Source organism: Schistocerca americana, chromosome 1 (genome assembly GCF_021461395.2).
Source record: "Schistocerca americana isolate TAMUIC-IGC-003095 chromosome 1, iqSchAmer2.1, whole genome shotgun sequence".
NCBI lineage: Eukaryota > Metazoa > Arthropoda > Insecta > Orthoptera > Acrididae > Schistocerca > Schistocerca americana.
This window is the reverse complement of record NC_060119.1, coordinates 770,060,198-770,076,857: the sequence shown is the minus strand read 5'-3', so window position 1 is coordinate 770,076,857 and position 16,660 is coordinate 770,060,198. Positions and strand designations below refer to the sequence as shown.

Here is a 16,660-nt window from a genome sequence, read left to right as displayed (position 1 = left end):
GGATCCAGTACAGTATTGTGAAGTAAGACTTAGTCACTGGCACTTTGGATTAGTCCCATAGTGAGTCTGCATGTTGAAGTGGGGGTTTTACCTTGCAGGTTCCGGAGGTACCAACTCTTTCTCTCTTGCGCAGTAACCATACAACAATTTCTTACTCATCAATTTTTTCATAAAAGGGATGTCAACCCCTTGATAGCCTTTCTCAAGTGAGAATGCACTTTGAGATGCTTTTCCAGGACCCCACATACCTTCTTAGGTTCCCTGTGTATTCCTACACCCTTCTCCTTGGTTAGCTACTGACCAGGAATTGAGACCAATCTACTTCAATGATATACAGCTGTCACCCCACCCCAGTGACCTTCCAGCAACTGTTCCTATCAGTTCCTCAAGAGAGCAGTGATGACGGGAATTTGACTGCATGTACCCACCAGCTGACCTTATTTTACTATTCTTGGTCCTAATGATGTTTAATATGTTTTGTCTCATATTTACTGTTATGAATTGCCCAGATAGAAGGCATTATTTATTCCCTTCCTGTTGTAGCTGTGCACTGGATTGACAGGGGTTCAGATGAGACCTGGGGGACCCATTGTTTACACTCTGACCTTCACACTGGAAACCTATATACTTTCACATCTTTTCAAATCATTCCTCATCTCTGGCATTTTGGTGCCTTGATATTATTGCTTGTACATACTATAACAGTTAGACTAAATTATTGGATGACGCCACTAACTCTAGACAAACTCACTCATAAATGAGGGACTAACAACCTCGCTGTTTATTCCCTTAACCCCCTCTCCCCTACAAGTAAAAAACCAAGTATATTTTACAAACGAATCATATAATTAACATCTGACTGAGTACAATGTGTGACAACATCCTGCCACCCTTCATCTGAATTCTCAGTGTCCCAAAAATGTTCCAAGAAAATTTCATGAAATAACATGCTATGTTATATTAAAATATGGTCATGATTGCCCTTACTTTCTTTGTCTGTGGAATGTAAACTATGACATCCAACTTCAGCAGGCTGAAATTCTGATGGTAAGCTGGCATCAGACCCACATTTTAGAGTGCTTAACAGGTTAAACTGGTTTACAGAATTTTAATATTGACATATGCAGATAAGAGAAGTTGATTAGTGACTTTTGCATGCAGATAGCATTTCTCTTATCCTCACAGACCTCTGTGTGCAGCAGTTGACTGCATCATGGAGAATTTGGAGCTGGAACTGCTGCAATGGCACTGAGGGCATAGTGTGCTTAGACTGCTAAGGCAATCCACTGCACTGCAGATGAAGGGTTAATTTTAAACAGTTTAGAAGTGGATGGCTTTATTTAAATCTGTCATATTTCCTTTGAAGGTGATGCACATGGATATCATCTCAGGCCCTGCATTTGTGAGGTACTCAGGTGACTGATGATTAAAAGTGTACGAAATAGTTAGCACAGTAAGTATGAGACAAAAGAGCATTTTAAATTTTCCCTAAAATTGAGATAGTTTTGTGCAAAATGGGTGCTGAATTTGTTGAATGCTGACCAATTTCTCATCAGTATCTAGACCATTTAAAAAAGAATAAATTGATTTTGTGTACTGATTTGTTACCTGCTCTACCAGTTTCCATAGAAATGAATTGGTAGTCACATCGTTCGAAAACCAGTCACAGATATTGAAACAATAACAGGCAAATACTATGCATGTTTCAGGGTTGCAGGAGAATCCAAATGTCACCTTTCATCAGTAGAAAGTACTTGCTAACGCAAAGGGTTGGTTTGAAAACCACAACACTTTACTGTGCTTGATCCTATTGGAGGTGGTTTGCCTTTGCTTTTCTTCGACCTTTGAATTGACTTAGCCAGCTAATTATAGGCAGACCTACAGTTTAATATGAACTCAGAACCACGGTGCAACTTTGAATTTTACACATTAACAAATGATTGCTAGAGGTGAAAGAAACAATAAGCGACTTCAAATCCGTGTATCTAATAGGGATCCAACAAAAAACTGTTAGATTTGTTGTCTGGCACAAGCTGCACAATTTAAATAAATAAAGGAAAGGTGATTTGTGATGTAATTGCATGTGGATGTCAGCAGAGATGCCACTACAAATATGTTACCTTTTTGTAGATATTAATTACTTTTTCATTTTGTTTCTTTCAGATATTCTGGAGCAGACATTAGTATTGTAGTGCGAGATGCACTCATGCAGCCAGTTCGCAAGGTCCAGACTGCAACACATTTTCAAAGAGTTCGAGGTCCATCACCTATTGATCCTAATGTAATAGCAGATGACCTACTAACTCCATGTTCCCCAGGTTGTCCTGGCGCTATAGAGATGACATGGATGGATGTTCCTGGTGACAAACTATTTGAACCGCCCGTGACAATGGTAGGTAAAGAAAACAGAAGAGTATGTTTTGCTATTCCATTTATTATTTTTATAAATTTGACTTCCCCCTCCTAATATTTGGTAGCAATGAAAGGTTACAAAGGTCTAATCCTGATACCTTAGTTGGACACTTACACACCATTAGTCTGTTCATCCTATTTCAGTACTCACTACATTGAAAAATTATTCCAAATGGATAAATCCAACAGTGTTGGCTTTTTCTTTATCTGTTTTCTTCCATCTTAAAATTAAGATCATTTTGCAGTTAATTTTTCTCTGTCTTTTTTTGTTGTATCGTAAAGGAAAGGCGAGAACAATATAAAATTATGAAAATCAGCAGTTACCAATTAAGTATATAACAACACCAAAAGCATATTTCCTGCAGAAAAGCTGTTGAGAGTTGAATATGTAGAGGCAAAATCTTAAATAAAATTCTGGGAATAATCTGCTTTAGGAATAGTGCCTGCCATATCATGGGATTGGGGAAGCTATATGTGCACCGGCCGCGGTGGTCTCGCGGTTAAGGCGCTCAGTCCGGAACCGCGCGACTGCTACGGTCGCAGGTTCGAATCCTGCCTCGGGCATGGATGTGTGTGATGTCCTTAGGTTAGTTAGGTTTAAGTAGTTCTAAGTTCTAGGGGACTGATGACCACAGAAGTTAAGTCCCATAGTGCTCAGAGCCAAGCTATATGTGCACTGAGGGTCATGCCAAATGATTAGCATCTCAAGGAACACAGTCAGTGGTGATTGGATTTATGTGTGGTAATGTGATGCTCTTCAGTTAGAGGCTGGGGATGATTTTTAAGTCCTGCATTCCATAATTTTTTTGCGTGCATTAGCTATGTGAAAGTGGAACATTGTGTCGTGTCTTAGCCAACTGAATTTGTAGGAAAAACTGTAAAATGAAGCTCAGCCTTTATGACATGGTGGAAGCACTGTGCCGGGTGCTCTGAATATACCGGACTGACGTAACAGCCCCTCAGCAAGCTGCGACATACTGTCTGGGCGTGGGCAGACCAGACAAAATAAGGAAACTATGGAGCAAGAGCTAAGAGACTAGCACAGTGTTGAGTGACTGTGTGTGTGTGTGTGTGTGTGTGTGTGTGAACAGTGTTAGGGGCCACAGAGTTTAACTTCTTGTTACTCAACATCAGGGAGCCATTGAAAAAGCACCTTGCACACCCAGTCAAGGCATGATGAACTTTGTATCAGCACATGGTCCTTACTCAATACATCACCATCAGATGCACCTCTGCAGCAAACAGTGTGTCCCGATGAGGAATTGGGAATGCCTGAGAATGCAAATCTACACTGCACGCTATGTACGTATGTGGACCTGACAAACAGCTCCCAAGTCAGGAGACATCTAGAGTAACATCTGCAGACTACAACTCCTTATAACTGCACCATGGTGCCCTAAATAGAAATTTCTTTTCTTCACTGCCCATTCTGAACTCAAAAACAGAAGCACAGGAAACAGAGAGAATTTGAATGTCAGTTAACGCTTACAAAACAAGAAGCATAACAAAGGTTTAAAAAATGATGAATTTTTCAGTGATACTGCTTCTACTATCTAACAGAAACTGTATAGCCTGTAAATCCTACAGACATTTGCAGAAGCTGTAAATATACATCTGACTCCCCAGAAAATCATCACAACTGGTGTAACGTAATATTACGACTGGTGTAATGTAATATTATGTCTGCTGCACATTTCCATTTCCTGCAACTGCCATAATATTATGACAGCTGCATGCTAAGTTTTAGGTTTTCATTTATTTATTAAGATCCATAAGTACATACTGGAATACAATATAAATGTCTTTTGTGCAACTTTTAATGAGGAAAAAATAAAGGTTCATTTAGTTACCTTGGTGATCGCACATTAACAAAGATAAAAGTAAATATGGTACTGAAAGTTCCCTGATCTCAGCAGAACACCTCTTTGACCTTGCCTAACAATAGTTCTGTTCATTGTGTGCCTATGTGATCGCAATGAAACAAATTATTGATTCTCAGTAGGCCCTGTGGTTCATTCACATTCGTTCAGTTTGTAGTGGAAGTCTGTAAGTGAATATGGTGATGCAAACAATATTTTAAACATCAGTCGTCAACCTGTACCCGTAAGTATCTGGTTACATGTTTTGGGATTACAGAAGTGTCTGATTCCACCCATCTGCTTTGACCCATGATGTCATCAATATGGTGGAAATGGCTATTCTACACGTCTCCAATATGGTGCCTATGATGTCACTACATACACATGGCAACAAACATGAAAATAAATATAAATAAGACAATAACATCTCCCTCCAAAACTACAATCAGACTAATGGGACAAACGCGGGAAATCCCAAAACACACAAAATGACGAAAGTAAATTTACAACATTCCTTTACACCAACAAAAATCTAAAGTAATCTGACACTTCCCGTGACCTATGTTGTTCAACCACAGCTGACAATACTAAACCACTAACACCTACAACTAAAACTACAAAAATTGGAATAGGACAATTCCCTTCATCTCTATAGGTCAATCACAGCTGATGGTACCAAAACACCAATACCTATAACTAGAATTACGAAAATTGGGATCTGGCATTTTCCTTAACCTATATGGGTCAACCACAACTATTGATACCAAAAAACCAACTACGAAAAATAAAACCAAAACCACAACACCTCAATAATCTAAAAATACACATCCCTATATAAATTAAAACACATTCAATACACAAAACATCACAACTCGAAAAGAATTGACTCAAAAGAACAATTACTTACCACCAACAAATTCTGGCCCTCAACCCCCCTCCCCCCCCCCCCCCCCCCCCCCCCACACACACACACACACACACACACACACACACACACACACACACACACACACACACACACACACGCACGCACGTGAACACTGGCACATGTTCCCGTCCCTGGTCTGAGGTGACAGAACTCTGGTCAGCCTCATGTTCTCGCGACAAATACTCAGCGATCGGTCCAAATAACTGGATGAATTTAATAATGGACAACATGTCCTCCCCCATCTTCGACTGCAACATAGCACTGTTATATTTCATCATCATATCCATGCCTAACAACAGAAGCCACACAATAAATTAAATGTCTTACCACACAACAAACAGCAAATCAATAACATCTAACAAAACCGCCAAACACATAAGCCAAAAAATTAACTTATAACTCACTGAAAAAACTTCCAAACCTTACGTCCCAAACTACAAACACTGCCAACGACTTCACACATCCAACACCAAGACTGAAATGAATCCAATACAACACATTACACTCAGTACATACACATACACACCACCAGGAGGCACCATCAGACACAACAAGATGACATCTACAAACACAACCAACTCATAAACTCCGCGCTGTAATGATGCCGCAAACCGCAACACCCTTACATAACGCACAGGTCAAAGCAGGCGGGTGGAATCAGACTCTTCCACTGACCCCATGTTTTCTGTGACTATTTACTTTGTGCAGTTTTATGACCCAGTCCTCTTAGTAATATGTAGGCTGGCTTGTTCTGGGCTATAGAGAGCTTGTTTTTCAAGCACCACATCCCCACCCTGTGTAGAGTGCCAAAGCCTTTGGTGTTTAGTTCTCTTGTCGAGTTGGCTGACACGGCAACCAACAGATCAATGTATGCAACAACACCGTCAGTGTATGTATACTCAACCATCTCTGTTAGGAGGTGCTCGATGGAAAGACTCCGAAAGATGAAGCCACAGGTTGAACCTGGTGGGCACCCAATTGTGATTCCCTAGATCATTTTGTTTAACCAGCTGCCATTGAGCTATGTAGTCTGCTATTATTACACTAGTCTATTAGACTTGAATAGAGTTGCTGCAGGGTGTATAGGCAGACAAGGAAAAAAAAATCCCAGATTTTTCCCAGTCAAAAAAACACACGTTTCCCACACATTAAAATAATTTCATCCAATGAGAAAAACACACTTTTTCTATAATAAGTGAGTCCCTTGGAGCTGTAAAAATATCAATCCTTTGAATGGTGAAGGTTTTATACACCAGTGTAGAACTTAGAGAATGAAAAAACTTGGCAAAAAAAAAAAAAAAAAAAATAAAAAACTTTTGGAAAGATCTGTGATGTGCAGCAACATTTACGCTGCATATTTTCATATTACGATATGCTGCGTATTTTCGTATTCATATTACAAAAGTATAGATTCGAAACAGCACATTAGTTTCAGAAGCATTGAAACAGAGATGTAAATATGCTTTTGTAAGCCAATCATAGCTGGTGTCACATGATCTCGCCAGCCAATGACAGCAGATATTCAGAGCATAGGCCACGTGACATAGTCGGCTAATAGCAACATCACTGTCAAGTAGTGTGAACACACAAATAGGAAGAATTAATGGCTTAAATTAATGCACCATAGTGCAGCTGCAAGAAAAGTTAAGCTTTCACATATACTATTGGTATTTTTTGCGTGTGTTGCACTTTGACACACCCCACAAATGTGCCAGCAAAATTTTAAATAATGACATTAATTTCTGGTCTTCTGGGCTCAAATTCTTCTAAGTGGTTAGTCCTCAATGTGTTAAGTTTTAAATGAGAGCCAAACACTCTGGGATTTAAGAAATTCATCATGCGTTCTCACGTGTAACATAATTCATCTTGCGTAAAAGGGCATGTACTTTGAAACTAATGCTTTTCAAAGCACCATTCGCAGTATTTTCCCACGACCTGTTAGAAATACACTCGTGCTCATAAATTAAGGATAATTGCAGAATATGGTGCCACACAACGTGGCACTGCACAAAACCGGCGCTAATAGCATAGATACATAGGGAACACACACGACACAGATTTGTAAGTCCACAGTATTGGTAATAAGTTGAGAAAACCATCGCGAAATACATGTGCTACAAAACGCCACTGTTTCCAGCTCATGTACCCCGACATCAATATGGGGTATGATCACCATGCACACTTACACAGGCCGCGCAATGTGTTGGCATACTCTGGATCAGGTAGTCGAGCAGCTGCTGAGGTATAGCCTCCCATTGTTGCACCAGTGCCTGTCGGAGCTCCTGAAGTGTCCTAGGGTTTGAAGACGTGCGGCGATACGTCAACCGAGAGCATCCCAGATGTGCTCGATGGTGCCACTCCATTCACCTGACATCTTCTGTTTCAAGGAACTCCTCCACGATGCCAACTCGGTGGAGCCATGTGTTATCATCCGTCAGGAGGAAGGTGGGACCCACTGCACCTCTAAAAAGGCGGACATACTGGTACAAAATGATGTCCCGATACACCTGACCTGTTACAGTTCCTCTGTCAAAGACATGCAGGGGTTTACATGCTTTGTCACTTCTATTAAACAAGAGTGTTTGATAGTAGTGACAAAACCTTATGGTTATGCATCAAGTTGTATAAAGTTGGCTTAGGACATGGCCTGTTTTAGGCAAATATTTAAATAATATTTTATGCTCTGAAGAAGACATTATAACTAACGTTGAAACCCAGGTAAACGATAAAGTTAACCTGCAACTGTAGGCTGTATATTCTTATACAAACAAAAGAAAAAGTTCAGAGTAGGTATTAAAATCCATGGAGAAGAAATAAAAACTTTGAGGTTCGCCGATGACATTGTAATTCTGTCAGAGACAGCAAAGGATTTGGAAGAGCAGTTGAACGGAATGGACAGTGTCTTGAAAGGGGGGTATAAGGTGAACATCAACAAAAGCAAAACGAGGATAATGGAATGTAGTTGAATTAAGTCGGGTGATGCTGAGGGAATTAGATTAGGAAATGAGACACTTAAAGTAGTAAAGGAGTTGCTATTTGGGGAGCAAAATAACTGATGATGGTCGAAGTAGAGCGGATATAAAATGTAGACTGGCAATGGCAAGGAAAGGGTTTCTGAAGAAGAGAAATTTGTTAACATCGAGTATTGATTTAAGTGTCAGGAAGTCGTTTCTGAAAGTATTTGTATGGAGTGTAGCCATGTATGGAATTGAAACATGGACGATAAATAGTTTGGACAAGAAGAGAATAGAAGCCTTTGAAATGTGGTGCTACAGGAGAATGCTGAGGATTAGGTGGGTAGATCACGTAACTAATGAGGAGGTATTGAATAGAATTGGGGAGAAGAGAAATTTGTGCACAACTTGACCAGAAGGGATCGGTTGGTAAGACATGTTCGAGGCATCAAGGAATCGCAAATTTAGCATTGGAGGACAGCGTGGAGGGTAAAAATCGTAGAGGGAGACCAAGAGATGAATACACTAAGCAGATTCAGGATGATGTAGGTTGCAGTAGGTACTGGGAGATGATGAAGCTTGCACAGGATAGAGTAGCATGGAGAGCTGCATCAAACCAGTCTCAGAACTGAAGACCACAACAACAACAACAACAACAACAAAAACATTTGAGAAATTGGATAAAATTAATGAAACACAAACAATAAAATTCAACCAGTCAAAACTCTTGGGTAAAGAAATGGGAGAAAAAAATGATCAATCATATCAGCTGAAGGGTGTTTGCTGAAGAAACTGCAGAGGAAACTTTAGATGAAGCAGGTGAAGGGCATACTCACATGCATTTGTCAAACAAAAGTCTTCCAGGTCACCATAAAGAAGTGAAGATGAACCAGAAATTGACTCATTTCCATTAGAATTATTTTTTTAATAAATGTACCCATATTACTTTCCTGTAATGTACAATTTTGTGCAGGAAGTCCATGAGACAGAAGAATGTTATTTCATTTTTGATTACAATTAAAGGCAATAAGGCTTAACAAACTTCATCCAAAATACACATTGAAAATGATAAAGTCAAAAAGCACATACAAACCACAAAATAGTAAACAGCTATAACAATGGAAGAACAAAGTGAAAGAACAAACAACAAAAAATATAAAATAATCCTTTTGCAGATCTACAAACCTTTTGAAGAACATGGAAAGATCAGACATCATGTTGCAGCAGCAGGCGATGGCGGGTAACAGCTTCATTGCAATCCAAAGATTTTTTTACTAAAGCTTCACAAATGTGGTGTGATACCTTAAAGGCAAAGAATAGGATTTAGTAGTGACATGTCACCAAATAAGTCAACACAGGGGAAAAAAGTATGTTCGAAGAATTATTCCAAACCACAGAGGTGTTTCAATATCATATGTCTGCTATAATTCTGCACTTCAGCCCTAATTTTGTGATCAAAACAGATAAAACTGAATGTGAATATTGCAACAATAGTAAACGATATTGCAACAACAGTAAACGAATTTTGTCACACCAAGATGAAAAAGTCATAGAACTTGCTGTCAACCAATTAAATAACTTGACACATTCATACATCGCCCAATACGGTGTACCTCTTTTCGGAAAACTGCCAACAGTCTTCATCTGTCTTCAAGAACTTAGCAAAAACTTTGGTTCTCGATTGCAACAAGAGGTTAACAAACTAATGAAACAACATCCGAACGTATACACAACCATCACAAAATCCGGGACACTGACGAAAGAAACATTCACTTAGTTCTTGGATAAAGTTATGCAACCATATGTTAAAAATTGAACCATCATCCTTCATATTGATTCATGGATGAAGGCAGAGTACCACCATGTTCATAGAAAATGATTCCTCCAAAGTGCTTGCTGCTTTGTGGACACTGTGACACATATTACATATGCTTTTACCAGCAAATAAAACATTTCATCTGAAAACTACGTTCATTGCACAGCAAAGGGACATCGCAAGTAAATGCAGTGAATAAAAATCTATCCATTGATTCATAACCAGTTGAACAATCCAATTCTCAGAAAAAAATGGTCCGTTACATGCAATTCGCCTCAAAATTATTGCCAACATGTGAAATGTGTACACATGTTAACAGCATGACTGTGACAGAGCTGCCTTCTCTTGATGTTCATGGTATTAGGAATTCATACGTTTTGGATGTTTCTATGATTTGTATCATCCAAGGGAATGGACCACATCTTACTGAAGAGTAAAATATAAAAATTAATATAGGAATAAAATATAAGAATGTATAGAAGAATTAATATGAGAATTTCAAAATATTGTGCAGTGCCATCGCCTTGGTAGAAATTGTCACATGCTAAAAGGCACCTAAAGTACATTGGAAACTTTGTCATTTTCTCAGAACTGGTCGAGTAACCATGGATAACCCGAGACATGGATTCGCTCATTTTGACCCCTCTTCCGTTGTGTGAAGATTCTGATAAACTGGGTTATGGCACTTGCTGTGTTCTCATAAGATCAGATACACAGATGAACATGCAAACTAACAACAAACCACACAACACAAGACGGGTGACGAAAATGAGCAAGCAAACTGCAAAAATGACAGATACACTAGAAAAAAGGAACATATCCCAAAAAGTAGCCGGTACATCAAACCAGTTACTCTATTATCACCATGTGGGCTGTAAATCTGATGGCCTTTATTTTAATATAGTATTGTGAGCAAATGATTGCCTTAGTTAAGGTACCCTTAATGTGGTGTCACCGCCAGACACCACACTTGCCAGGCCGCGGTCCTTTAGTATACATCGGACCCGCGTGTCGCCACTGTCAGTGATTGCAGACTGAGCACCGCGACACGGCAGGTCTAGAGAGACTTCCTAGCACTCGCCCCAGTTGTACAGCCGACTTTGCTAGCGATGGTTCACTGACAAATTACGCTCTCATTTGCCGAGACAATAGTTAGCATAGCCTTCAGCTACGTCATTTGCTACGACCTAGCAAGGCGCCATTATCATTTGCTATTTATCTTGTGATGCATGTACCGTCAGACCGATGTTCACCAATTATGGATTAAAGTTAAGTATTTCAGAAGCTACGTACCTTCTTTTGCTAGTTTAATTACTTTACCTGTTCCAGACCTCACGCCAGCCTGCGTGAGCTTAAACGCGTGCCTTTCGGCTTCCTCTCCTAGTGGCTTGGCTGTCTTGCCAAGTCACAACACTTAACATTGTGTGTATCTTGATTGTTAGTAGCCACGAAAAATAGAACATTTATTTGCTTCACTGTTGTATCCAAGCTTCTACTTTATTTTCTGACATCCTTGCAGTGCCAGCTGCAACCACGATTGCGAAAGATGTGGGAAGTGGGCTTCCTTTGCTTTACCATACAGTCTCGCTTCCCCTGTATGTTAATGACTTCTGCATTTATTACAGTTCTTCAAACATAAGTAATAAAGAATACCAACTACAGGTTGCCATAGGAAAGCTCAATATTGCACTACTTACATTATCGGACTGCTCATCCACTCCTGGACCTTTATTTGCATAATGAGCTAGTTACGGTAGCAGAAACGTAACCACTCTCTAGGACTAGTGTTTGATACCAAACTAGCAGGACTGCCTCATACATGCCATCTGTAACTGAAGTGTCAGCAACATTGCTCCACATTTTTGTGACTTGGTAAAGCTCTCACATTGTCCTGGTTGGAATACAGAAGCCTCACAAATGCATCAGCAACCCCATTGGTGCAGTGCGTTTAATGTCCAGTTCATTACTGTGGGGTCAAACTCCAATGTGTATATGTCCCAAGACAACCGGGAGATCCAGGAAAAACCCGGGAATTTTGTAGAATTCTGGGAATTGTTCATTGTTTTAGTTTTCAGTTAAATTTTTGTAATTTTGACTGGTGAGGACTGATACTCTGTATCCCACTACTGCAGAATAATACTGCAGAGTAAAACCTGAACGAGAGAAAGAAACGAAAATAGAAAGTGAGTTGCAAAGTAAATTTGCAATATACAACAAAAAAACACACTGCTCATAGAAGCGTCTGCCAACAGCAAAATGTGTCAATGGCTTTAGGAAGACTATGCAATGCTTCATAACAACACATTGCCTCCAATGAGCGTGACGTCACAACTGTTTACATTAGTTTCATTTGAGCAGTTGAGGGCTGTTGTGCATGTGCAGTTGAGTCATGTGTGGAGTAATACCTTGTCCCGCTTCTGGCTACAGAAGTGTGGCTGTTAGCTGTATAAGCAGTAGCAGCAATCAGCCAGACGACCGATGACCACGCTGTCTGGTCTCCTTCCCCAAACCAACCAACCAATCAGCCAGACGCTACCCGCAAAAATTTTATTGGCGCGCCCAAGCTGCCCCATTTATGCATGCGCAGCAGGCCTGGATCCATGGGTCAGGATGGGGGACCGAGGTATCTGCCCTGGGCGGCAATTTCAGGGAGTGCCAAATTCATGTTCTTTGTAAAGCAAAACCTTGTTTCACACAGCATCTAGCATCCAGTGCACGTTGATCTATCAATTATTCATAAGATTTTGAAGTGCATCCCTCTTGGTTTTTGAACACATTCTAAGTTGATTTCTGAATGAATCATAAGTTGATTTTTGAATGTGTGCATAGTGGATGTGAAATCTCTGCCAGGGAAGTCCCTGTTGCATCTAGAAACAAACTTTCCTCCAGACAAAAGGGAACGGGGTATAAGAGCTGAGCGGAATAAAAACGAATGGGGGAATGCCAATTGCTGTTTGTTTATGTGGTTGACTGGGTTTGCGAATGGTCGGTGTTGTTATAATTACTAGCGAAATCAATAGATTCATACTGTTGTTGTTGTTGGGTCTTCAGTCCTGAGACTGGTTTGATGCAGCTCTCCATGCTACTCTATCCTGCGCAAGCTTCTTCATCTCCCAGTACCTACTGCAACCTACATCCTTCTGAATCTGCTTAGTGTATTGATCTCTTGGTCTCCCTCTACGATTTTTACCCTCCACGCTGCCCTCCAATGCTAAATTTGTGCCCGCATCTCGTGGTCGTGCGGTAGCGTTCTCGCTTCCCACGCCCGGGTTCCCGGGTTCGATTCCCGGCGGGGTCAGGGATTTTCTCTGCCTCGTGATGGCTGGGTGTTGTGTGCTGTCCTTAGGTTAGTTAAGTTTAAGTAGTTCTAAGTTCTAGGGGACTGATGACCATAGATGTTAAGTCCCATAGTGCTCAGAGCCAATGCTAAATTTGTGATCCCTTGATGCCTCAAAACATGTCCTACCAACCGATCCCTTCTTCTAGTCAAGTGTGCCACAAACTTCTCTTCTCCCCAATCCTATTCAATACCTCCTCATTAGTTACGTGATCTACCCACCTTATCTTCAGCATTCTTCTGTAGCACCACATTTCGAAAGCTTCTATTCTCTTCTTGTCCAAACTGGTTATCGTCCATGTTTCACTTCCATACATGGCTACACTCCATACAAATACTTTCAGAAACGACATCCTGACACTTAAATCTATACTCGATGTTAACAAATTTCTCTTCTTAAGAAACGATTTCCTTGCCATTGCCAGTCTACATTTTATATCCTCTCTATTTCGACCATCATCAGTTATTTTACTCCCTAAATAGCAAAACTCCTTTACTACTTTACCAGAGTGGAAATAAATGACTAACAGGAATAACAGGTAAGAAAGATTATGTATTATCTTCTCGGTGTATCCAAGCAAAAGAAATTTTGACGGAAAATTTTTGGCCAGATCGGTACAGTAGTAAGGGTCAGTTTTACAGTCACCGGCTAGCAGCCGCTTAATTTCTATTCTGGGAGCAGTGTGGAAACCGCGTTGTACGAACACATAATAACGCTTAGCCAGAGAATAAATGTGGGATAACTAAACTAGTGATTGAGACAGGGTTAGTGTAGTTAATTGGAGAATAAGTTTTGTCACTGGCTTGAATAGTTATTGAATCAGTGATAGCAAGATTGATTATTAGAATGAGGAAGGAGAAGAAACAGGGACAGCACACAAATTATGGAAGAATATGACGATTCCAAATTTATATAAAAATTTTTTACTACTACTTTTCGATCTCATGCTTGAGAAACTGGAGCATATGCATAAACTATTTCCTAACATAAAGCTTTTTGCTTGCAGTAGGCCTAATAGGCATTTGATATTGGTACTTCCCGAATTATATTCTGTCATGTTATAAAAATGACCATTTGTGCCCAGTCTCGCTTATCTGGTGTTTTGTTACAATTGCTGCAATATAAGAAAGGCCTATTTCATTTTATCTAGCAGACAGTGACAAAAGAGATGTAATCAGATTGAGAAATCACGCCAGTCTTTGGTACTATTTGTATTGACAGCTTTTTCAGTATTTGACAACAACGTTTCAGTTTTTCATGTAGCGAAAGTTTGACGAACTTTGGTAAGGTAATAGATCCTTTCGCAGAAAGGAAAGCATGCCCTGTAAAGCTGTAGCAAGATTAGAGAGGGAAAAAATGCTAAGACCTAAGGATTTAAGGAATGTGTACTGTCTAGCTTGCCTCTTGTCTTTACTGGTTTTATATATCCTGTATTTAATATTATGTCACACAAAACAGCAAGTTATTCTGAATAGTTCATGATCTCCCGGTTACAAATAATCCATCCAGTATTAATTTTGTGTGTGTGTGTGTGTGTGTGTGTGTGTGTGTGTGTGTGTGTGTGTGTGTGTGTGTGTGCTCGCGCGTTTTAAAAAAAAGTGCCAGGATGTCACACCAGCTGACATTTTAATATGTCCTAAATATTGTTTGTTCGCATCCATTGCAAAATATACACATTTGAATTCCACAGAGCGAAATACAGTGACGTGCAATAGAATAATGCTGTTTGAAGAGGTGTGGCACTGCACTTTCGCACACTTTAAGACCTAATAACAGGTCTTGCATTTCCTTGAACATATATGTTTTATGTATGAGACTCTTCAGAAAGATGTGCACTACAAAATGAACATATTTATGAAAAGACGATTTTTTAAAAAAATTGTCATCCTACCTGAAACACTTAGTGATTTTGCTGTTTCCTCTTTGTTTACTGCTCTCACATCAAATGATTCAAAAAGAAAAAAAAGAAGAAGAAGGAAGAGGAGGAGGGGGGTGTGATGGATTTCTGTGGCTGGGAGCTATCAAGTGAACTAAAATTTCCACCTTTCTTACAGTCGAGTATTAATCGCCTTGGAGAACAAGGAAGTTATTTTTGTCGGTTTGCTAAATAAATTTGACTTTTATTAATCTTTTCCGCAGAGTCAGTCAATTTATTTGAAATGAAGTGTTTAATTCTAGACTATTGGCTAGTTTCAGCTGTTCGCTGCCCTTGAAGTGCACATTTTCATCTTCTAGCACATATGCCACTATGCCATAATAAAGAACCAAACATGAAATAATACAGTCCAAGAAAATTTGCATTCTGAAAATCACACTGAAAAGGTTAATATCAGGTCGAGGACTACTTCATTGGGTATCGGGACATATGAATGTGCACTTAAAGCTGAATTACGCATTTTAGTATGGTTCACAAAATTTGGATGCTCTTGGAGTATCCTCTAATGTCTTCTTTCTTCTATGACGTAATGTAAGAGCTCTTAATGTTTTTCATGTACAAACATACTTGCTTCCTATGTCATCGTAGCTGCACAAGCATTGTGCCACCTGTTATCTGGTGCACTCTGGCAACTGCTGAAACAAACCTATTTCTAACAGGTTGCGGGAAACTATTGCAAATGGTCGTTTGAAAAGTAGTACTTTCAAAGTAAATTTCCTTGTACACAAGATGAACTATGTGCGAGAATATGCAATGAATTTCTTAAATCGCAGTGTTTGACTCATTTAAAAATCAAATTGAAAATTTTACTGGCACATTTGTGTGATGTACCTTAAAATGTAACACACGTAAAAAAGATCAACATTATATGTGAAAGCTTAGCTTCTCTTGCAGCTTATTAATCTTAGAGACCAATATTATATATGTTAGCTTTGATTTTCTTGTAGCAACACAATGTATATTAATTTAAACCATAAACTTTTCTTATTTGTGTGTTTCCACTACTTAACAGCAATGTTGCTTTTGGCTGACTACATCACGTGTCCTATTCTCTGAAAATACGCTGTCATCGGCTGGCGAGATCACGTGACATGAGCTGTGACTGGCTTACAAAAGTGCATAGCAATCTCAATATCAGTTCTTTGGAAAGTAACATGCAATGTTTGGTGGAATTCGAATTTATAGTTTGTAATACAAAAATACACAGCATACATGTTGCTGCATGTCAAAGATCTTTTCAAAACTTGTTTTTTTCAACTGAGTTTCATTTTCTAAAGTGATAGGAAATTCTACGCCGGTGTATAAAGCCATAGTCATTCGAAGGATTGATAAGTTCTATGGTTCGAGTGAAAGTATGCGGTCACTTGATACAGAAAAAGTGTATTTTTAACCAGGAAATCTGGGAAAAATCAGGGAG

The 16,660-nt window shown here is 39.5% G+C and overlaps 1 protein-coding gene across 2 annotated transcripts in view; it reads left to right on the top strand.

Annotated features, from left to right (window-relative positions):
* LOC124612154 (vacuolar protein sorting-associated protein 4) overlaps positions 1-16,660 on the top strand; it is a 175,819-nt gene that overhangs the window by 138,691 nt on the left and 20,468 nt on the right. For both annotated transcript variants that reach the window (XM_047140305.1, XM_047140304.1), the window contains exon 8: positions 2,164-2,392. In XM_047140305.1, coding sequence (XP_046996261.1) covers positions 2,164-2,392 — 229 coding nt within the window. The remainder of the gene's footprint in view (positions 1-2,163; positions 2,393-16,660) is intronic.